At 55.1% G+C, this 20883-nt stretch overlaps 1 protein-coding gene across 1 annotated transcript in view; it reads left to right on the top strand.

Annotated features, from left to right (window-relative positions):
• NOS1 (nitric oxide synthase 1) overlaps positions 1–20883 on the top strand; it is a gene marked incomplete at its 5' end in the record, with an annotated part of 86199 nt that overhangs the window by 2130 nt on the left and 63186 nt on the right. The window contains 1 exon segment of the mRNA NM_001082385.1: positions 12780–12906. Within this exon segment, the coding sequence (NP_001075854.1) occupies positions 12780–12906 (127 nt within the window).

Genomic DNA, 20883 nt, shown 5'->3' with positions numbered 1-20883 from the left:
CTTCCTGCCTCGGCTCAGAAATGGAGCCCATTCCAGCGAGGCCCTAGACCCCCTCTGCAGGACACTGGCGGCCCCATCAGAGGCCCCAGCGAGGAGAACAGGGGTCCCTGCCTGCCCTCTGAGCCCCTGCCACTCCTTTCCCTCTGCAACTCCCCCGGACACGGCTTGCAGTCCCCTTCCTGTGGTCTCACCTCCGGGAGAAGGCACTTGCAGTCTTGGCCCCAGAAACAGGCCAGGGCCCACCCTCTGGCTGGGACAGGTGCTTGCGGACCTCTGCTGCCCTGGGGGTCCATTTCCAGAGCTGGCCACCAGGGTCACTCCCCAGGGTCCTCCTGGCCACCGGGGACTAGAGGTCTGGTTTGCCCACGACTGCCTCCAATAAGCAAGAGACCTCCCAGGCCAGCACTCAGCCCCCCACCACGAGGAGCTGCCCCAGCCCAGGGTCCCTGCAGTGTCACATCCAGGGCAAGCAGCACATTCAGGCTGTGACCACCTCCCGGGTCCCAGTCTCTAACTGAGAAGCAGTGGTGTGTCTGGGATGAGCAGCATTGGCCTTGCTGGCTGGGATACATGAGCAAGTGCCCGTCTGCTCCAGCCATGACCTCTGCCTCCCGCCCCTGTTGACCCTCCCTGTTCCTCTTACCACCTCTCCCAGAGAGCAGTGAGGAGGACACTGAGCAGGGACCCCGCCCAGGGGCCACTGGCCTGGATGGCCGCCACTCGCCCCTGCACTTGACTGTGGTTCTCAGCTGGGCAGCAGGGAGACACGGGCAGTCAGAGCAGAGCCCCCAGGAGTCTGAACCACAGGGGAGGATGTGCAGTCCCCAGAGGATCCCCTGTTGTGGGCTCACACACACATACACAGGCATACATATACATACACACACATATATCCATATGCATGCATGTACATGTGTGTACATACATATGTGTGTATACATATACATGCATGTACATGCATACAGATACATATATACATGCACATACATACCCATATGCATGCATACACACACATGCATCCATACGCACACATACATACACATATACACATACATGTGTGTGTGCATGTTTACATATGCATATACACATCCATATATACATGCACATACACACCCATATGCATGCATACACACATGTATCCATACACGTATACATACATACACATACATGTGTGTGTTCACACATACATGTACATATGCACATCCATATATACATGTACACACATGCACACATGCACCACACACATGCACATATACATACACATGCATACATACACATGCATGCTTACACATAAGTACACACGCGTGTGCATATACACACGCGTCCATACATGCATATATGTGCATACACACCCATGTACATATACATGCAGAAGCACGCGCATGCACCTACATGCATGCAATGCACATATATGCATACATGTATACATGCACGTGCATGCTCATATGTGCGTGCATGTGTGTGCATGCATGCACATATAGACATGCATATTTATATGCACAAATACACATACACACACACACACTCCAAGGAGCTACTTTGACCTTGTTCCCAACAAACAGGCTCTATAGAGAACATCAGGCTTAGGCTTGGACTTGGACTTGACTGCGGGTGTGAAGACTTTAATGGGAGCCCTGGGTGTGTGTTTGGGGGGGCATTCTTCAATCTCCATCCCAGGGAAGCCATCTCCTGCCTTTGTGTCTACAAGGACAAGGGAGGAGGGCCGAGCTGCTCTGTGGGCTCCTGCCCTGACAGACCTGTTTTTCCAGCTCAGGAACCTACATCAGGAATGCTTCATCCATCACTGCCACCCATCTCTACCTTGCATGCACGATGAGGCTGTTTGACCCTAAGCAGCAGGAAATGCAAGTTTGGGGCACTAGGAAGCCCACTGAGCCAACAGTTCTAAGGCTGAATGTTTCCTAACAGCACATGCACCCCTATCAGATTCAGTGCCTCCCCTCATTTTCTAAGACATGATTTTTTAAGGTTTATTTATTTATTTGAAAGGCAGTGTTAGAGAGAAGGAGAGACAGAGATCTTCCACCCACTGGTTCACTCCCCAAATGGCTGCAACAGCCAGGATAGGGCCAGACAGAAGCCAGGAGCCTGGAACTTCTTCCAGGTCTCCCACACAGGTGCAGGGGCCTGAGCACTTGGCCCATCTTCTGCCGCTTTCCCAGGCCTTAGCAGAGAGCTGGATCGGAAGTGGAGCAGCCAGGACTCGAACCAGTGTCTATATGGGATGCCAGCGTTGCAGCCAGTAGCTTAACCCTTTGTGTCCCAGCACCAGCCCCATAAGAAATATTTTTAAAGGGCCAGGCATTTGGCACAGCAGTTAATATGCCTCTTGGGATGTCCACATCCCATATCAGAGTGCTTGGGGTGCAACCCCAGCTCCACTTCTGATCCAGCTCCCCGGGAGGCAGCAGGCTGTGACTCAAGTCCTTGGGCCCCTGCCACCCACGTGGGGGACCTGGACGGAGCTCTCGCTCCAGCTGAAGCCTGGCCCAGTTCCAGCTGTTGCACACATTCAAGGAATGAACCAGAGGATGGAAAACATCTTTCTGACTGTCCCTTTCTCTCTGCTTTCAAATAAAAAAAAATAACTATCTTTACAATATTTTAAGTGCCCCTTTTACTAACTGCAAGCTGATTCATGGATAATACCAGGGTACCTTAAAATGTCTGTGGAAAATTTAACTAAAAGATAAGCTTATTTGGGTGCAGCAAGGTTTGAAGGGATCAGTGTCGTGATCCAGTCAATTAAGCCACTGCCTGTGACACCGGCTTCTCACATGAGCACGGGTTCAAGTCCCGGCTGCTTCACTTCAAATCCAGCTCCCTGTAATGTACTTGAGAAGACAGCACCAGATGACCCAAGTCCTTGGGCCCCTGCCACCCATGTACGAGACCCAGCTGGAGTTCCAGGCTCTGGGCTTTAGCCTGGCCCAGCCCCTGCTGTTGTAGCCATTTGGGAAGAGAACCAGCAGAAGAAAGATTTTTCTCTCTCTCTCCCCCTCCTCCCTCTCTTTCTCTCTCGTCTTCTCCCTGCCCTCTGCCTCTCTGTCTTTCTCTTTATCTCTCTAACAGTCTGCCTTTCAAATATGTAAAAAAGTAAATCTTTAAAGAAAGAAAGATTTGAAATCCATGCCCACAACAGTCTTGAAAAAAGGTCATGGAAAACAGAAATGATGGGAAATTGATGCATGGATTTTAAGAAGATTTTGCACCAAAATAAGCTTACCTTTTAATTTGATATTCCCCAAACTTTTGGAAGCACATCTTATAAGCTACCCGCACTTGCTATTGTGTGTTCAGTCTAACGCCCTAAAGGTGACATCCGGGAGTCAGAGCATAGGGTGAAATCCGGTGGGTGCGTGGGTGGGAGCATGAGCGCCCAGACAGGCCCCCCACGAAGGGTCGGACGTCGGCACGTTCACGTAGGCTCGCTGCGCACACCACGGCGTCAGCTGCAGCCGGGCACAGGTGTGTTGTTTTGGCAACGCAAATGCCACCAGCAGCGTCGCCTTGGTGACGCAAGTTCCTGAGACAGCAGCAGGCCCCATCAGCCTTTCCTGGCTTTGCCCGGTACTGCGGGTTCGGCAAGTGCGTGCGTGGGAAACTACATTTTGGAGCCACATTTCTACGTGAGACAGGGAGAGGATCTCGGGCCGGGAAGTGGAGCTTGTTTTCTCCATGGAGGGGCAAAGGTCATGTGGCCGCCTGGACCCTCGGTCCTTGTGTGGGTTTCTCCCACCTCTGATGCCACCCCTCTCCCACTGTGACACCAGGGGCATCCTCCTGCCCCAGTCACCATAGCAACCTTGTGTGGCCCCATTGCCACATAAGGACCCAGTGAGACTCGGTGTCCCAAGTCAGGAATGGGAGGCCAAAGGCAGAATGTTGTGCGTGTCGTCTGGGGCCACCCCCAGGACTGGCAGCTTGGAGCCCACGGCTGCCTGGAAAAAACTCACCCTCCACATCATCTCTCCATGCAGCCGGTGGCTGGGGCTGTGTCGGCACGGGCACCCTGGTTGTTGGGTGAACAGCGGCCAGCCCGGGCCAGCTAGGAGGCCCACCAGCCTGGAGCCCCGTGTCCAGAGCCCACTCAGCAGGTCCCTGAGGCCAAGCGGCGGCCATGACTCTCACTGCTTCCCGGCCCCCGGCTCTCTGTTCTCTTGCCCTCGTTTTTCCTGCCTTCCTCTTGCAAACAGATCCGAGCTCTGGCTCCGTTTCTTGCATTTCGTGCATAGGGCGTCCCTGTTGTTTGGGACTGGGGGGAGGTGGTATGTACTCAGTCTCTCCCCGGCACCCTTGGTGGCAGGTGGCCCCTGCAGGCAGCAGCAGCATGGGAGGGGGCTTGAGCAAGGGGGGCGGGGGCTCGAGGGGCTTCTGGCTCCTTCTGTGCTGGGAGCGATCACTTTAAAATGCTGCCTGCCGGAGAATATCCAGGTTGCTCAGCTTGGTGCCCTGAAGGAGGGTTTTAAAGAGGCCAAGGTCCGCGGTCCAGCCTCCATCTGGACCTGCGGGTCAGCCACGCTGTGCTCTGACAGCCCCTCCCCATCGCAGGCCGCTTGGTGAGCCACAGAGCACCCTCTGGATAGCTGCCTCTTTAGAGATTTGTGAGTTCAGCTCTGGAAGTAGGACGTGTGTGGTCTCAGCCTGACTGCGTAGATGAGGAAGCTCAGAGAGGTGGAGCAACTTCCCCAGGGTCACACAGCACTGGCCCCAGGGGGCAGTCCTCGTTCCACCTGGAAGTCTCAGTGACCACACTGAGAGGGAAGAGAATAGAAGGTGGGGCTGAGGACACACAGGTCAAGTTCGAACCTAGGGGCTGGGGTTCCTCTTCTGGCAGCCCTGGGGTGCATAATTGTCAGGAGAGGAGACCTCTACCCAGCTCTCCACGTGAGCCTGGCCCCAAGCCCACGTCTGGATGTCAGTCCATTCACCTGCTCCTCCCAGCGCCTTGTTTTCCTCGTGAGCACACCTGGGCTCAGAGACAGGCACTCACTGGTCCCAGGCCACACAGCTACCAGCACCGAAGTCCAGAGTTGCCCTGGAGGTCCCCATGCTGCTGACCTCATCTACTTTGCAGATCGCACCGTTGGCCATGGTGCCCTTGGCTTCCAGCCATCAAGTTTTCTGAGGATGATGGGATATTTGCTCAGGGTCTAGAAGGGAGACTGAGGCGCCAGGGTACACCTACTAAAGATAGCACCCATGGCCCCGTGCAAGGGACACAGATGGAGATGCCCGAGACCCGGCTTCCTGCCGGGCCACAGGGAATGCCCTCAGGCCACAGAAGCCCCACCCCCATTTCAGCATTCAGTTCAGAGCTGGACCTGGAATAAAAGGAGGGAGGCAGGGAGGAGAGGGGCAGTTACAGCCGACCTCAGGAGGGCCACTGGTGGTGTTGACCCCAGGGCCATCTGATGGGTGGATTCTCTCCCAGGCTGCACATCTCCCACCTTTGAATTCTCTGCCGGGGCATTTGTCAGTAAAGGCCCTGTGTACAGTAACCTTGAATCTCGCTGTAACTGGGCTTCTCACCTTGAGCTCTCGGACCCAAACGGCTTCTCCGACCCCGTCTGTTCTGTCCTGGGTGTCATCCTGCATTGTCCCTCCCCTTTGCATCTGTGTCCCTGCACCCAGGAAGAGCCCACCTACCACCGCATGGATGTAAGCAGAGGGCTTCTCCCCACCGTTCCTGCCACAGAGACTTAGCTGCATTCAATGCCGCTTGTAGCCCTGGGGACAAATAGCAAGCCTCAGCCCTGGCACAGTGCCATCAGAGATGAGAGACGGGGAATAAACCAGTAGATCCACTCGACTGTATTAGATAGCGACACGTGTTACAGAGAGAACAAGAAGAGCGACTTGGGGATGGGGAGAGCATTAGATCTGGGGCCAGAGGAGGCCGGGAGCTGCCAACCAGGTAAAATATAGCAAAAGGTGCCCCTGGAAGAGGGTGGAGCAGAAGCAAAGGCCCTGAGGCAGAGGTCAGGTTGGAGCTGAGAGACCTCAGGGACTTAAGGGTATGAGTGGGGGTTGTGGTTGGCAGCACTGTGGGATATGTGGGTGGGGCCACCATGCCCCACCACCATCCCTGCCCCCACTCTCTCTCTCTCTCTCTTTTTTTTTTAAAGATTTATTTTATTTATTTGAAAGACAGAGTTAGAGAGAGAGGTAGAGACAGGGAGAGAGGTCTTCTATCTGCTGGTTCACTCCCTAGATGGCCGCAACGGCTAGAGCTGCGCCGATCTGAAGCCAGGAGCCAGGAGACTCCTCCAGGTTTCCCACATGGGTGCAGGGGCCCAAGTACTTGGGCCATCCTCCACTGCTTTCCCAGGCCATAGCAGAGAGCTGGATCAGAAGAGAAGCAGCCGGGACTAGAACTGGCACCCATATGGGATGCCGGTGCTTCAGACCAGGGCTTTAACCCACTGTGCCACAGTGCTGGCCCCACTCTCTCCTTTTATCAGCTTCCTGTGGCTCTTGAAACACATCACACCCAGTGGCTTGAGACCACACCCCCAAGCTCCCTGGGCCCCCATCACCATGGGTCACCAGCAAGGCTGAGTTCCTTTCCGGAGGCTCCAGGGGAGACTCCATTTCTTGCCTCTGCCATCTCCTCGGGCTGCGGTCCGTGCATTCCATAGCTCGCAGCCCTTGCACCTTCGAGACCAGCACAGAAGCATCTTGTTTCCATGGCTACATCACCTTCCTCTCCTGTGGCAAAGCTCTTCCCCTCTTGTGGTTCCATTGAGGGCCCACCCAGATAACCCAAAATAATCCCCCGTCTCAACACCCTTCACTCCCTCCGCAAAGACTCCTGCTCCATATAAGGTGACAGAGACACAGCCGGTTTTGTGGCTCACTAGGCTAATGCTCCGCCTGCAGCGCCGGCACACCGGGTTCTAGTCCCGGTCGGGGCACAGGATTCTGTCCCGGTTGCCCCTCTTCCAGGCCAGCTCTCTGCTGTGGCCAGGGAGTGCAGTGGAGGATGGCCCAAGTGCTTGGGCCCTGCACTCCATGGGAGACCAGGAGAAGCACCTGGCTCCTGGCGATGCACGATGCACTGGCCGCAGCGGCCATTGAGGGGTGAACAAATGGTAAAGGAAGACCTTTCTCCCTGTCTCTCTCTCTCTCACTGTCTACTCTGCCTGTCAAAAAAAAAAAAAAAAAAAAAGGTGACAGAGACAGACCTGGCTATTGTTCAGCCTTCCACGCTCATCCAACCCATACTGTGACCTGGCCCTGGGCTGATTGAGGCTGTCCCTGTCCCTGACTCTGTCCCTCCGACTCTGCTTTGCCTTGCTGCCAGCCCTCACCCTTTGCCACTCGCAAGCTCCTCATTTTGTGAATGCCCTGGGCCTCTGTTTCCCCACCTGTAAAATGGGATGTGGACCAGATGAGCCCTCTGATTCCTTCCAGCCCTCCCACACAGGTTCCTCATAACGGACAGTGGAGGTCATGGCCACTGCAGGCCCAGCCACTGACCAGTCCAGCTCCTACCAGGCCACCTGGAGTGCATACTGCATCCTCTCTGCAGTGTCACTCCAAGGGGGGAACCAGGGCTAGCCTGTAGGTCAAAGGTTGCAAGCTGGGGGTTAAGGGTCACCGTGCTGCAAGTTTGTTTGACCTGCAGGGTTTTCTGAAAACGTGCATCTGGGGCAAAATAGACGAATCAAGAGAATCCACTTTGGGAGTGGTTCCCTGTGTTTCGCAGCAGACAGGACTGTCTCTCAGTATCCGTGGGGGACTGGCTCCAGGAGCCCGTGGATGCTCGGGTCCCTTGTATAAGATGGCACAGCGCTGCACAGAGCCTCTGCACATCCTCCAGTACAGTTTAAGTCACCCCTCGACTACGTGTAATATCTGATCCAGGGTGCACACCGTGGAAACAGGGGTTCTAGGAGCATTTTCTGATGTTTTCCATCCGAGGTTGGTTCACTCTGCCGGTGTGGACCGAGGCCGACTGTGATGGGTGTCAGAAGAGCGGTTAGCGCAGGTGCTACATCTCGCGAGGCAGCCCGCTGCGGGAGCGGGAAGGGGATGCTTGGGCTCTTGCCCAGACAGCTCCGTCCACCCATTCTCGCTCCTAGCCTGGGCCCTGCAGCTGTGCACGTTCGAGAATGCGGCCCAAGCCTCAGAATATGAGGGACGCGGAGTCCCCATTGTGACCGCGCCTGGGGGTCCAACCTCCCTTTTCAGCTGCGGCATTTGCGGAACTCCTGCTGGCAGAAGCAGGCTTTGCTAGAATCTGGGGCTTCCTCTCACCCTCCAACCTGCTCTGCAGAGACCCCAGACCCAGCCATCCCGACCCCCAAGTCTTTGTGTCAGCCACGGCCACGGGCAGGTGGGGGCGGGAAGCAAAGGCTGCCGGACCGCGGAGGGCAAGGAGACGGCAGAGTCAGAGCATGGCTGGCGTCTGCGGAGATGCGGGCAGGGCTTCCTGCCAACGCCAGCTGCTCCTTGGCGGCCTCCCTGCCTGGCTGGGCAGGAGCAGGCAGCAGGCAGCAGCCCCCGCCTCCCAGGCCCTGCACTCAAACCCACTCCCCTCCCAGGCCCGAGGGTTGGTCGGTGGTCATCCCAGACCAATGAGCCCATGTGCAAGGCACCTGTGGGGTCAGGCTCAGGACCTGGTGCCTTGTGCACAAGACGTCGGGGGAGCTGGCGGTGGGGAAGCCAGGCTTCAGACCAGCGATGGTTTTCAGAAGGTTTAGAGATGCTAGACTGACTCTTGGCTTGGGCCTGTTCACCCAGCCAGGAAGGTGGAAGAAAAAGGCACTGGGCTGAGTTCTTGCCACAAAGAACAGAGAATACTTGCCAGGTGGGAGGCAGAACTTCCCACCTGGCCTTCTGCGAGGAAAAATCAGAGGAGCAAAAGAGCTGGGATGAAGGGCCGGGGAGAGGGGAGGGGAGGGAGGACAGCAGAGAAAGGGACCTCGCTGTCCACTGCTGGAATCCGGGCCAGGCAGATCCCGGGGAAAGGGGTCCCAATGTGTCTCGGAAGTCACGTGACGCCCCATTCACCACCTTCAGGGAGTTCCTGGTGCATTTCTTCAAGAAGAATGATGAACACAGCTTTACCAAACTTGCGTGCATGCATTCCACACATTGACCCTATTTGGAGGGAACAACGGATATTTACATTTAAGGTTCTGCATGAACGCGAGGTGTAGCCCACTGCCCCTCCGGGGGGAGGGTCCCCCTGATACACCCTGTTCACAGTGATTCTCAGCTGGAGCCATTGCTCCCCGGTGCTGTGGCCTCTGCCAAGTTAACCAAGCTCTGCAGGCTTCAGTTTCCCTTCTACCTGGAGATAAGCACGGCTTGTGTTTAGTTAGTACTGACTGCGTGCTAGGCATTTTCCATGGATGAGCTCCTTTAGGGAGTCCAAGGAGAGGCGAGGCGGGAAGTGGGCCTTGATGCCTGGGTGGGTGTTGGCTCTCAGCAGAGGACAGATGAGAGGGCAAGGAGGTGAGCAGTGGAAACACAGGCATGGATGTGGTGTGCTCCTTGGGAAGAGGGGAGAGGCAGACTGGGGCTCCAGTGATGGGCAGTGAGACTCTGGAAGGGAAGCAGAGAATTCACGAACTCCTGGGCACCAAGAACAAAACGTGGCCGTGCAAGCAGTGGTCTGAGGCAGACGTCCTTGCCCGTGCCCCAGCCCCCAGGGAAGACGCCTCCTTCCTCAACAAGGAGCCACGTAGGCTCCCATTCCCCCGTCTGCAGAGATATGAAGGCTTCAGTCCATACTGTCCGATGATGTACCCACAAGCCACCTCTGGCTGTTGAATTTAATTAAAACTCAGCAGAACTTAGCATTTAATTCCGCAGTGACAACAGCCACGTTTCCAGTGCCACACGTGGCTGGTGGCTGGAATAGCAGACGGTACAGACACGAAGCAGTTTCGTCATCGTAGAAAGTTCTAGTGGACAGTGATGACTTAGAGGGACTGTCACCGGCCTGCCGAGAACTACAGGTTCCTTCATCCATGTCTGATGAGCCCATAAACAAGCTAGTAGCAAGAGTAACAGCAGGGGCCGTGCAGCTCAGAGCCCCAAGCTTTGCCCCACTGCACAATCGTGTATACTGTTATTAACCCTATGTGAAGCAAGAGCCAACTGAGACAGGTTAGATGTGCAGAGTCATACAGCTTAAAACTAGCAAAGCTAAGACTTGGACCCAGTTCCACCCACTGCATAGCCCTGCCCCTACCCAGCATGCCACACCCACCACTCTGGGTGAGCAGGTTCATGGCGATAACCGGGTATTTCTCTCCGACCTGGCTGTCACTGACAGCCTGTGGGTTGGGAATCCAACTAAATCTACTTCTGGTTTGGCTCCTGGGTGAATGGACGCCAAAGAGCCCAACCTGGCTGTTCCCTGTGGCCACCTATTTAAAACATTCTTGCCTTACTTATCACACAGGACCCTGCAATAAGTTTGTATTGGCAAAACACTTCAGCTGTGTTATTTAAAATAAGAGCAGTGGTGGCTTGAAAGAGAGAGAGGAAAAAGAGAGAGAGAAGGATGTTAATAAACCCACAAATTCTCCCTGCAAATTCACACAAGACAGACTGTGTGATTCACTTTGGAGTTGCCTGGGTAATGTACCCTGTAATTTTTGTAAACCCGCCTCATTTGGCAAGAGATGTTGGGTTCCTTGCTCTGTCATCTCTGGTTTAGACCAAACATCTCAGCCAGATTTAAGAAAAGAGAGAATCTGGGCTGCCCTCATTCAGACCTGGTTTCAAATCCTGGCTCTGCTCTGTGCTTACCGTGAGGCCTTGGAAAACTTGCATCACATCTCTGGGCTCAGTTTTTCCATCTGTGAAATGGGGCTTCTCTTGCCTGTTGAGATGGAGTGAAACAGCTCAGGTGCAAACAGCCAGTGTGTTGCAGATGCTTTGAACACATTAGCCTGCTCCCCTCCCGGCTGAGTTAGCCTTTGCAGTCATGTGGGCTGCTACAGTCAGGAGCTGCGGAGCTGAGAGGGAGCTGGGTGACGTTCAGAGCAGCCCTCTCAACAGACAATCCCGCTGTTTATCACCACGTAAGTAAACCATTGACTCGGGTAATGTCTGTAGTCAAGAGCCACTCTGGCTGTGTTTTGGTGACATTTTAAAGAGGAGAAAACAGAATGTTCCCGCTGACAAATACAGACCTCTCCAAGCAGGAGAGCTAAGTGGCTGTGGTGTGGGCCATGGGGACTATGTGAAACCAACAAGGATGGCTCTGGCTGGCCCTGGGTGAGCAGACGGAGGGGCCGGGCAGGGGCTGTGCAGGGGCGTGAACTCAGAGCTCTGGCCTTGACTTTTGGTTCAACCCAAAGGCTGTCAGTGCACCAGACTGGGGGACACAGGAGGCCCCCAAGCTGGCAGTGTACAACAGACGGCTGGCCACATGCCAGCCTCATCACCTGGGACCAAAGCCAGCATGGGTCACGTTGCCCCACCCTAGAGGACACAGAGTGAGACCACAGTAGGATGGGCAGGTCACAAAAGGAACAGGACAGAAAATCAGAGGTCAGGCGGGGCCAGCGGATGGCCTGAATCCCCGCCACTGAAGATGGCCAGCCTTGGAACTTTGCTGAGATAGCCTCGTCCCCAGTGTCTGAGAGTTCAAGGTCCAGGAGCCCAGTGAGCTCAGTGGTTAAGATGTCGGGAACAAATCTGAGTTTGCATCCACATCGCACCAGCTGTGTGACTTGGGCCGGGGATGTACCCTCTCTGTGCCTCCATTTCCGCATAGGCTGAGGAGTTTGAGGATGACGATGGTGGCGATGAGTGTGCTGACAGTGGAGAGGACGGTGGTGGTGACGGCGGGTCTGGGAATGACGGTGATAAGCAATGGTGACATTGATGATAAGACTACGGTGTGATGACAATGATGAGAGTGCTTCTGATGAGGATGGTGGTGATGTGGTGATGATGAGGAGGAAAAGTGTTGATGATCATGACGGGGACAGTGGTGACCATGATGGTGACCGTGAGAGTCGCTACTTCCAAAGAGTGGGTGGGAACGTTGGTGACCTTGAGCAGGTAGCTTCTGTCTCCTATGCGTCATCCATAAAATGGTGATTAACAATCATTCCTACCTCCTGGGGTCGTCCCAAGGATGAAATGAATTAGAGCATGCTTAAAGTGCTTGGCCCATAGTAGGTGCTTTATAAACATGAACTACCATTCAGAGTATCACTGTGTTGTTGCTGCGGCCCCTTTATCTGCAGAATCCTTCTGTTTATCGTAAGCTGGAATTGTATTGTTCACAGCCCTGGTCATGATTGGAATGATGGCCACCACCCTGGCCAACAGAACTACTGGATCCCACCAGCCTCCTGCTTCCCCCCCACCACGAAGTCCCACGGGCATGGCCCCCCCCACGAAGTCCCACGGGCATGGAGTTGTCAGGCACTCACAGTACACGAAAGTCCTCCAGGGATGGGCCTCTTGTGTTCCCAGATCTGTGAAACAGGGAAGTAGGGAGCGATGTGAAAAATCCACACCACGGCGGCCATTCTGAAACCCCGCTCACAGAGATGAGTGAGCGCCAGCCCTCGGGGTCAACTTGTGCAAGGTCTTCTTTGTACTTGACAATGGCGGCTGCTTCCCCAACAGCCACTGGAGAGTTTTAGGGAGCCGCAGGCCGGGCGGCCAAAGCTGTGGGTGGACCCCGGGGGATCCCAAGAGACCCGGGGCTGGATTGAGGCAGTGATCTGGCCGTTCCTTGTGTGTCTCCTGCCTCACCACCCCGCCTTGCCTTGCAGGGATTTCGATGCCAAGTCGCACAAGCCTCTGCCTCTTGGCGTGGAGAACGACCGCGTCTTCAGTGACCTGTGGGGGAAGGGCAGCGCGCCTGTGGTCCTCAACAACCCCTATTCAGAGAAGGAGCAGGTAAGTGTGCGAGGCGAGCCTGGCGCCCACACTCCCACACCGCCCTGAACCCTCCCAGGGGAGAAGCCGAGGGGAGGGAGGCCAAGCCCCAGGCCGCGTGAGGATGGAACGCAAGCGCCATGGCCAAAGAGCCGGGTGCAATGGCCAGGGATGCTTCATCATTACCCTGGGATGAGGACTTGGGCTTCAGTTTGGTTTTATGTGTGCGCTTGCCGTTTTTCAAATTTTAGTTGGTTTTGCCCAGAAAGACCTTCCTGTGGTCCCAGGTTTTAAAAACATCAAAGGTGCATGGGAAACATTGTCGGGTCTCTCTTTCTCCCTCCCCAGAGGCAAGCCATAGTTAGAGCTTTAGGTACTAGTTGGCAGTATTTGATACAGACAAATATACACACATCACTTTCATATATTTGTATACGTATAACAGGGACCACGCATGGTGTTTTGTACTTGTTTTTCACTTCTCCACCAAACTTAAAGAGCTGTGCCAACTGCTAGGTGAAGAGAATCCTCGCTTGTTTTGGACAGCTGCATAATATTCTACTGCATGACCAAACCCTAATCTGTTGAGCCAGTCTCTGGTGCTGGACACTTGGCCATTGCCAATGCTTTGCTGTAACAGGTGACATTGTGCAAATGCCTCGTTTGGCACATGAGCGGACTTATCAATCGATTCCTAGAAGTGGAAGTGCTTTCTAGGTGAAAGGTCAGGTGCATTTATGATTTGTACAGAAATTACCAAATTGCTCACAACACAGGTTGCACCAGTCTGACGAGCCAAGTAGGAGAGTGACTGCTTTCCGCGGCCTCGCCAACTCCATCTGTTACCAAAGTTTGGAGTCCTCGCGAGAGTGCTGGGATGCGTGTTGACAGCTGAGCCAGCGTCATTCCCCAGGCGCGGCTAGGTTTGGCTGGAGATCAGCAGTGCCTTTCTCCCCCGGACCAAGCGGCTGGTGACCAGGCCAGGGCAACCCTACGGAAGCCTGGGAGTTGCGCATACGTCCTCTGCGTGCCAGTGAAGTTGAGGTGGAAGGACCAGCGGAGGTCAGACGGGGGATGGCCCAGGTCACCCTGCACGTGATGACAGCCTTCCTTGTCCCTGCCGTCCTACCTGGGCTTGGGGCTGCCCCGGATGGCAGCTTCCAATCCAGCTCATCAAGCAATGGCTCCACGCCTCTCTAAGTTAGCTTCCAGGGCAGGACGGGCAAGTGCCGAGCTGCGATGGCCCCTGTTCTCCTTAGCTGCTAGTGGATAGATAGGATACAGGGATTCCCCGGGGGTCAGACCTACAGCCCTGTGGGCTGAGCCTCCCTCGAGCAGAGATGCCTGGGCTCTCTTGAGGGAAGAGCCCAGGTGTAAGTTCTTATTACACTTGCCCCAGAAATCAAGGCCAGGGGCAGGCAGTGCCACTTACGATGCCCACATCATACAACGGAGTGCCTGGGTTCAATTCCACCCTCTGGCTGTGGCCTTCTGCTTCCTACCAGTGCACGCCTTGGGAGGCGGCAGGTGATGGCTCTGGTGGCTGGGTCCCTGCCACCCATGTGGGAGACGTGAATTGCTTTCCTGACTCCAGGCTCAGCCTAGTCCTGGCTGGTGCAAGGGATTTGAGGAGTGAACCAGTGATGGGAGATTGCTCTCTTTCTCTGTGTCTCAAATCAATAAAACAATTAAACCTTGGTTTAAAAAACCAAGGTCACACTATGAACATCCGGGAGCTACTGTCCATTAATGATGAAATGAAGCAAATACAATTTCAGATTCCTTTATGTTGTCTTTCTTAATGGAACATGAAGAGCCGTTGCCATCATATGAGCCCTCTCAAAACAAAGGAAGCAAAGAGCCACCTCGGGCCAGGGCCAGGCTGCTGACCACATGTCAGGGCCGCCCTTTGTGGTCCTAAGGCGACATTCACATTTATACCTCTGGTATGTTGCTGGCCTTTCAAAGTTTTAAATGCATTTATCTACAGCTTCCCTTAAGAAAAAGATTTCTTTCTTTACTTCAGAGGCAGAGTTACAGAGAGAGGAAGGGAGAGAGACAGAGAGAGAGAGAGGTCTTCCCTCTGCTGGTTCACTCCCCACATGGGCGCAATGGCCAGGCTGAAGCCAGGAGCCTGCAGCTCCATCCAGGCCTCCTCTGTGGCCGGCAGGGGCCCAGGCACTTGAGCCATCTTCAGCTGCCTTCTGAGGTGCTTTGGCAGGGAGTTGGATAGGAAGTAGAGCAGCCGGGACTCGAACTGGCGCCCATGTGGGATACAAGCATTGCAGGCAGAAGCTTAACCCACCGCACCACAACCCCGGCCCCTACAGCTTCTCTTTAAAATGTAAAAGTATGCATTATCTGGCCAAACTGAGCCTGTATTATTTAAATTTATTTATTGAAGAGACAGAGATAGCAAAATGGAGAGAGGGATGCAGACATAGAGAGAGGCTCCTTCCCCATGTGCCTGCAGTGGCCAGGGGCTCAGTCCAGGTGTGCGATGTGGGTGGGGGAACCCAGGGGCTCAGTCCAGGTGTGCAGTGTGGGTGGCGGGAACCCAGGGGCTCAAGCCATCACGGCTGCCTCTACCAGCCTCTACAGCGTCTCTTTAAAATGTAAAAGTATGCATTATCTGGCCGAATTGAGCCTGTATTATTTAAATTTATTTATTGAAGAGACAGAGCGAAATGGAGAGAGGGTTGCAGACATAGAGAGAGGCTCCCTCCCCATGCACCTGCAGTGGGTCCCACGGTCTGCATTAGCAGGACTCTGCAACCCGAAATCCAAGGTGTGGGATGCAGACACCTTAACCAGCATTAACTGTTAGGCTACCCACTCACCCCAGCCTTCGTTCCTATGGGGCAATAATATGCATACACTGGATGGCAGCTGACTTCTCTAGATGGGGCATTGCTCCCCAGCTTGCCCTGGTCCCCACCACTCCTTATTGTCTTCCTCTCAAATGTCCATGATAACATCTATCATATATATATATATATGATATATATAGAACATCTATCATATATGTATATATATGAAGCATTAGTGTTGTTGATTTTCTTACAACGGCGAGGGTGAATGTTAAATTTTTTGTACCCATGTCTTGATGACAAGGGCGGATAGAGATAGACCAAGAGGCCTGTATGTTTCAAGAAAGATGGGGAAGATTTTATTTGTTGTGAAAGTGAAGACTATTTTATGTGTTTCATGTGCAGTCCAGAGTTCTGTTTTGAAATTACCCAGACTGCTTTGCTGATCTACCTGCCCGACACCTCTAGGTGCGAGACTTTGTAACTCCCCAAGGAGGCCTTGACCTCCCCCGGGAAGACCTTGAAAGTCACGGCATAATTGGAGCAGTGGCAGATCTGTGCCATCCACCTCATCCACCTGAAGAACTTAACCTTGACCTTCAAGCCGGGGGGTGGGGCTGAGTGCTGAGAACAGGGCACGGTGGGTCCCGGGCGGATCCTGCAGGGCGCCCTGGTGAAACCCTCAGGGAGGGGCACTGAGAACCTACCTCCCAGCCTCCTGCAAAGCAGAAGTCCTGCTTCCTTGGAGGGCGTTGGCAAATGTGGGAAGACGGAGTCCTCCCGCGGTCAGGGCTGCCACGCATGCTAACCTGGAAGCTCCAGGAAGCAGGACGCGGAGGCCAGCAAGCCTAGGGTTCAAGTTCACTCCACTTCCCCCCAGTGACCCACAGGGACTCAGCACCATTGGGCTGCGAGGTCCTCCTGGCTCTGTTGTCTGAGGTTCAGTTTTCTGGAGACCTCCTGGGAACAGAGCCGAAAGGGAGCAGAGACCCCAGTGCTCGCTTAGAGTTGAGTCCCGGCTCCAGAGCCTAGGACACAGCCCCGTGACGCCCACCAGACTCCTTGGGAGCTGGGTCCTTCAAGACGCCTCCCAGGCCGAGCAGACCTGTATTTGTTCTTCTGCCTTCCTGAGGGCCCGGATGCTCTGCTCAGCCTCTCCGCTCCTGCCCGGAGCACCTGGCCTGGAGCCCACTCCATCGGCTTCCTTCCCCGAGTTGTAAACCACGTGTGCTCTCTCGTTAAGTGTCCATGGGGGCTCAGCATTGTTAGAGACACAGAGACCCAGCCATGTCCTGCCTCTCTGAGGTGGCAGCAGGGGAGCCACTGGTCTGCATTCCACCCCCACCCCCCCCACCGCCACCACCATCACCACTGAGCAAGGAAATTTAAGTGAGGCATGGTGGATGCAGGCTAGACCCAAGACAGAACTTCCTGACTCAGACCACTGTTAGTGGAGAAGAGTGGGGTCAGATCGTTTGGCCCAGAAGGGGTTACCGTCCTCCTTGATGGTCTTTTTATCCAAATTCAAGGATGATCAGCCAAAAAGGCACTTTCTCTTAAGTCAGCCTCAGAAAACTAAGCCATTCGTGTTGCGTGATTAATCTTTGTCTGAGTTAGCTGTGGGCAAGGCCAGGGAAACGCAGTGTGTGGAAGCCTTGTGGCCACCCCCTGGCCAGCTGCAGCTGGCCCAGGGCAGACGGGATGAATCACCCCCCACCCACCGCTCCCCCATCCCTGGTGTCGCATCGCATAGCTCTAGGGGGAGCAGAGACTGAGCAAACTCGGTCTTCCCAGCCTACGAGGCCCTGCGGATGAGGGCAGGGAGACGGGCACAGAGACACAAAAGGCCATGGCCACCGAGATATGTCAGCAGGTGCCAAGGAGAGGTTTACCCCAGGAGGTGACATTCGGCTGGGTTTTGAAGATGAAGTAGGAGTTTGCAGAGAAAGGCATTATAGTAAATGAAGTGATTGCGGCTGATCCGTTGCCCCTGGGGTCACCTTTTGAGCTGTGTACCCCTGGAGACACCGGCTGAGCCCTGACACCATCGTCAGGCCCTTCACATGGGAAGTGTGCCTGTGAAACGTCACTCTAGATAAAGGCCAGGAGGAACTGCTCTTTGTCCATTCGTCCTAGAACCTTGGGATTTGGACCAAGACTTTCCCAAGCTTCCTTCTCCATATGCTTCTAGCATATGCGACTAGCGTCAGACGCTGCACTAAGCACCCGGGCCGTGGTCTCAGGGAAATCCTTTCACAGACCCCATTTTACAGAGGAGGAGACTGAGGCAGAGTGGGTAGCGGCTGGATGGGGTCACATGACCAATCAGTAGTGCAGGTGCAGGCGGGCTTTAAACACAGCCCACAAGACCTCAGTCTGACTGACTGTTTCACTTTCCTAAGAGAGGAGAGGCAGAACCATGCCCTGCCTAGGGACCAATGTTCTGTTTTCAAATCATGAAGCATCAATCAAACTCTTGGCAGGCTGAGGGAGGGAGGGAGGGTCTGGGCTGGGGGCGTGGTGCTTTTGTCCGTCCGTGCATCCATCGCTGCCGTGAACCCTCTTGGCCCTCTCTGCTGAAGTCACATGGAACACGGTTCCATTGCGGCCCCTGCCCCACCCCAGCGACTCAGCGGGAGCCTGGCCTTTCCCCCCACCCCGGGGACCCAGGGCTTGCTGCTTGCTTTTGAAATGTCAAAATCTGTTGAGATGCCTTTCTGTCCTCCAGGTAAGTGTCAGTGTCACCCAGCCTCTCTGAGGGCTCCAGCTTACAAGGCAAGTGGGGGAGGGGGAGGAAAGCAGGTCTGTGGGCCACTGGTTCCCCAATCTTTAGAGGATCAAAGGCAATCAGGGCCCCTGTCTGTCGCTCCCCCTCTTCGTGGAGGAACGACACAGGACCCTGCGCTGTTCTTTCTGTCTGCTCGGCCCTCCCCGGGTTTGCTGCTGGTTCTTCCCGGGTTGGCTACTATCCCTTCCACCTCCGTGGAAGGGCAGTTCCCCCTGGCCGCATTCCCCACTTCCGCAGGGGAGCGGCACACCGCCGGCCGGCTTTCTCGGGGGCTGCACGGGTTCCCTTAGATGTTCCCCATAGATGTTCCTGGTGCATGCCGTCTCTCTCCTCCTTTATAGTCCTCCTCCGCCAATCCTAACTCGGCTGCCCACACGCCGAGCACGCCGCTCTCCTCCAATCAGGAGCAAGTCCTACAGTTTATTAGTTGAACTGGAGGCAGCTGTGCGGAAGCTGTTTACTTCTCTCCCAGCGCCATATTGTGGGAGAGCAGATGCATAGAATAAGTCTTAATTCGAGTAACTTAGTCTAGTCCGGATTGCTCCCCACACCTGTCCCCACCTGCAGATACAGGTGGGTGCTGGCTTTGCGGAAAACCCACGGGGCCAGCCAGCCCCGGGCCACCGGGCTTGGCACGCAGGCAGCCAGCGGCTGCTCTGCCTTTCAGTGGCAATCCAGGGCCCCGGCAAGGAAACCTCCGTCAGCCCTGACTCACCGTGCACTGCTGAGGTCGGGATAAAAATAACGCTGGCAGGGATAATAATACCGCTGCGCAAGCGTGTGGCTGTTGCAACCCTGGGACTCGCTCGCCTGCAGCATGGAGTCCACGAGCTCGAGGGGCAGGGGGCCGCTCCCCTCCTGGCTGGCGTTAGACCACTCGTGAGCATTTCTGCTGAGCCTGCCCTCTCTAGTAGGAGCAACAGGCTCCCCCCGATCGTGGGGAGGATGAGACGCGCTCATGTCCGAGATGCCGCCGTCGACCACGACTAGCGTCAGACGCTGCGCTAAGCACCCGGGCCGTGGTCTTGGGAAATCCTTTCACAGACCCCATTTTACAGAGGAGGAGACTGAGGCACAGAGTGGGTAGCGGCTGGATGGGGTCACATGACCAATCAGTAGTGCAGGTGCAGGCGGGCTTTAAACACAGCCCATGGGACCTCAGAACCCGCACACTCCCCACTCCCCGGATGCACACAACAGCCAGGACCGGGCTGGGCAAAATCCATGAGAAGGGAGTTCAATCCGGGTCTCCCATGTGGGTGGCAGGAATCCCTGGGCTATACCCTGATACCTCCCAGGGTGCACGTTAGCAGGAAGCTGGAGGTGGAGGTGAGATTGAACCCAGGCACTCTGGCCAGGATGTGGGAATCCCAAGCATTGGGTTAACTGCTGCAGCAGGTGCCTGCCCCCAGAGCAAGCTCTTAGCCCTACAGAGCCCAACAGAAGGAAGGCTAAAAAATGTTGTTAGTATCCTTGTTCTTCCTTAAAAGCTACTGTGTTGCCGACTTAGGTAAATGATTCTTTGGCTAGTACAGGTATGTGACTAATATAGGGCAGAGCAAGAAGCTGTCTCCCCATCTTTCAAAGGAGACCCTGTGACCCACCTAGAGCTCCATGATGCCCAGTGGACCCTGACAAGTGCCTCTGTCTCCCTGACCAGCCGCACCATCGTCCCTGTCCATCCCAGTCCACGTGACACCTGTGATTCGTGCCCCCTGGGTGCCAGGCTGTAGGAATACACAGAGAGAAAGGTGGGAAGGTGGGAGCAGAAAGACAGGAACTGGTGGGGAAGGGTGGGGGCTGCACTTTAAGCCCAGCTGTCTTGCTTGTTATTTGTTAACTTGGGGGGGTCACTTTGCCCCCTGAAAACTTCCCTTTCCTCATCTGAAAAGTGGGTTCCCAGGAGGTCTGACTGAGCCTATGGGTGCACAGTGACCCAGCCCAGGTCAGCCACCAAAGAGGCATTTACTGAACGTGGCTCCCACGGACAGGCAGTGCAACAGCATCCGTGGCCCAGAGGGGCTCACAGCTGAGCCGTGGTCTCTTCAGCAAATATTGGCTCCAAGCTCCAGAAACATCCACCCCCAAGACAAGTGAGAGACAGACACAGGTGGCAGTCATCATGCTGTAATAGTTGGGGTGTCCCAGGCCCGCCGTGCGCCAGCGTCACCCACGGAGCCCACCTGGCGGGCCTTGGCAGCCTCCACTCGGGCTGACAAGCTGAGGCACCTGTCGGCTCCTCCCTTCCGGAAGCCTCTCTCGGAGCTTTCGAGAAACCTCCTGTGTTTTGACATTAATTCCTCTCTGTGGGAGGGGCCCCTCATCCCCAGCTCTATGCTGCTGGCCAACTCATTCTTGCCCCGACCCTGAGAAGGTCAGCCACCCATGCCTTGTTCTGGT

The sequence above is a fragment of the Oryctolagus cuniculus genome, chromosome 21 (assembly GCF_964237555.1).
Source record: "Oryctolagus cuniculus chromosome 21, mOryCun1.1, whole genome shotgun sequence".
Lineage (NCBI taxonomy): Eukaryota > Metazoa > Chordata > Mammalia > Lagomorpha > Leporidae > Oryctolagus > Oryctolagus cuniculus.
The sequence above is the reverse complement of the archived record's forward strand: the minus strand, read 5'-3'. Positions and strand labels throughout refer to the sequence as shown.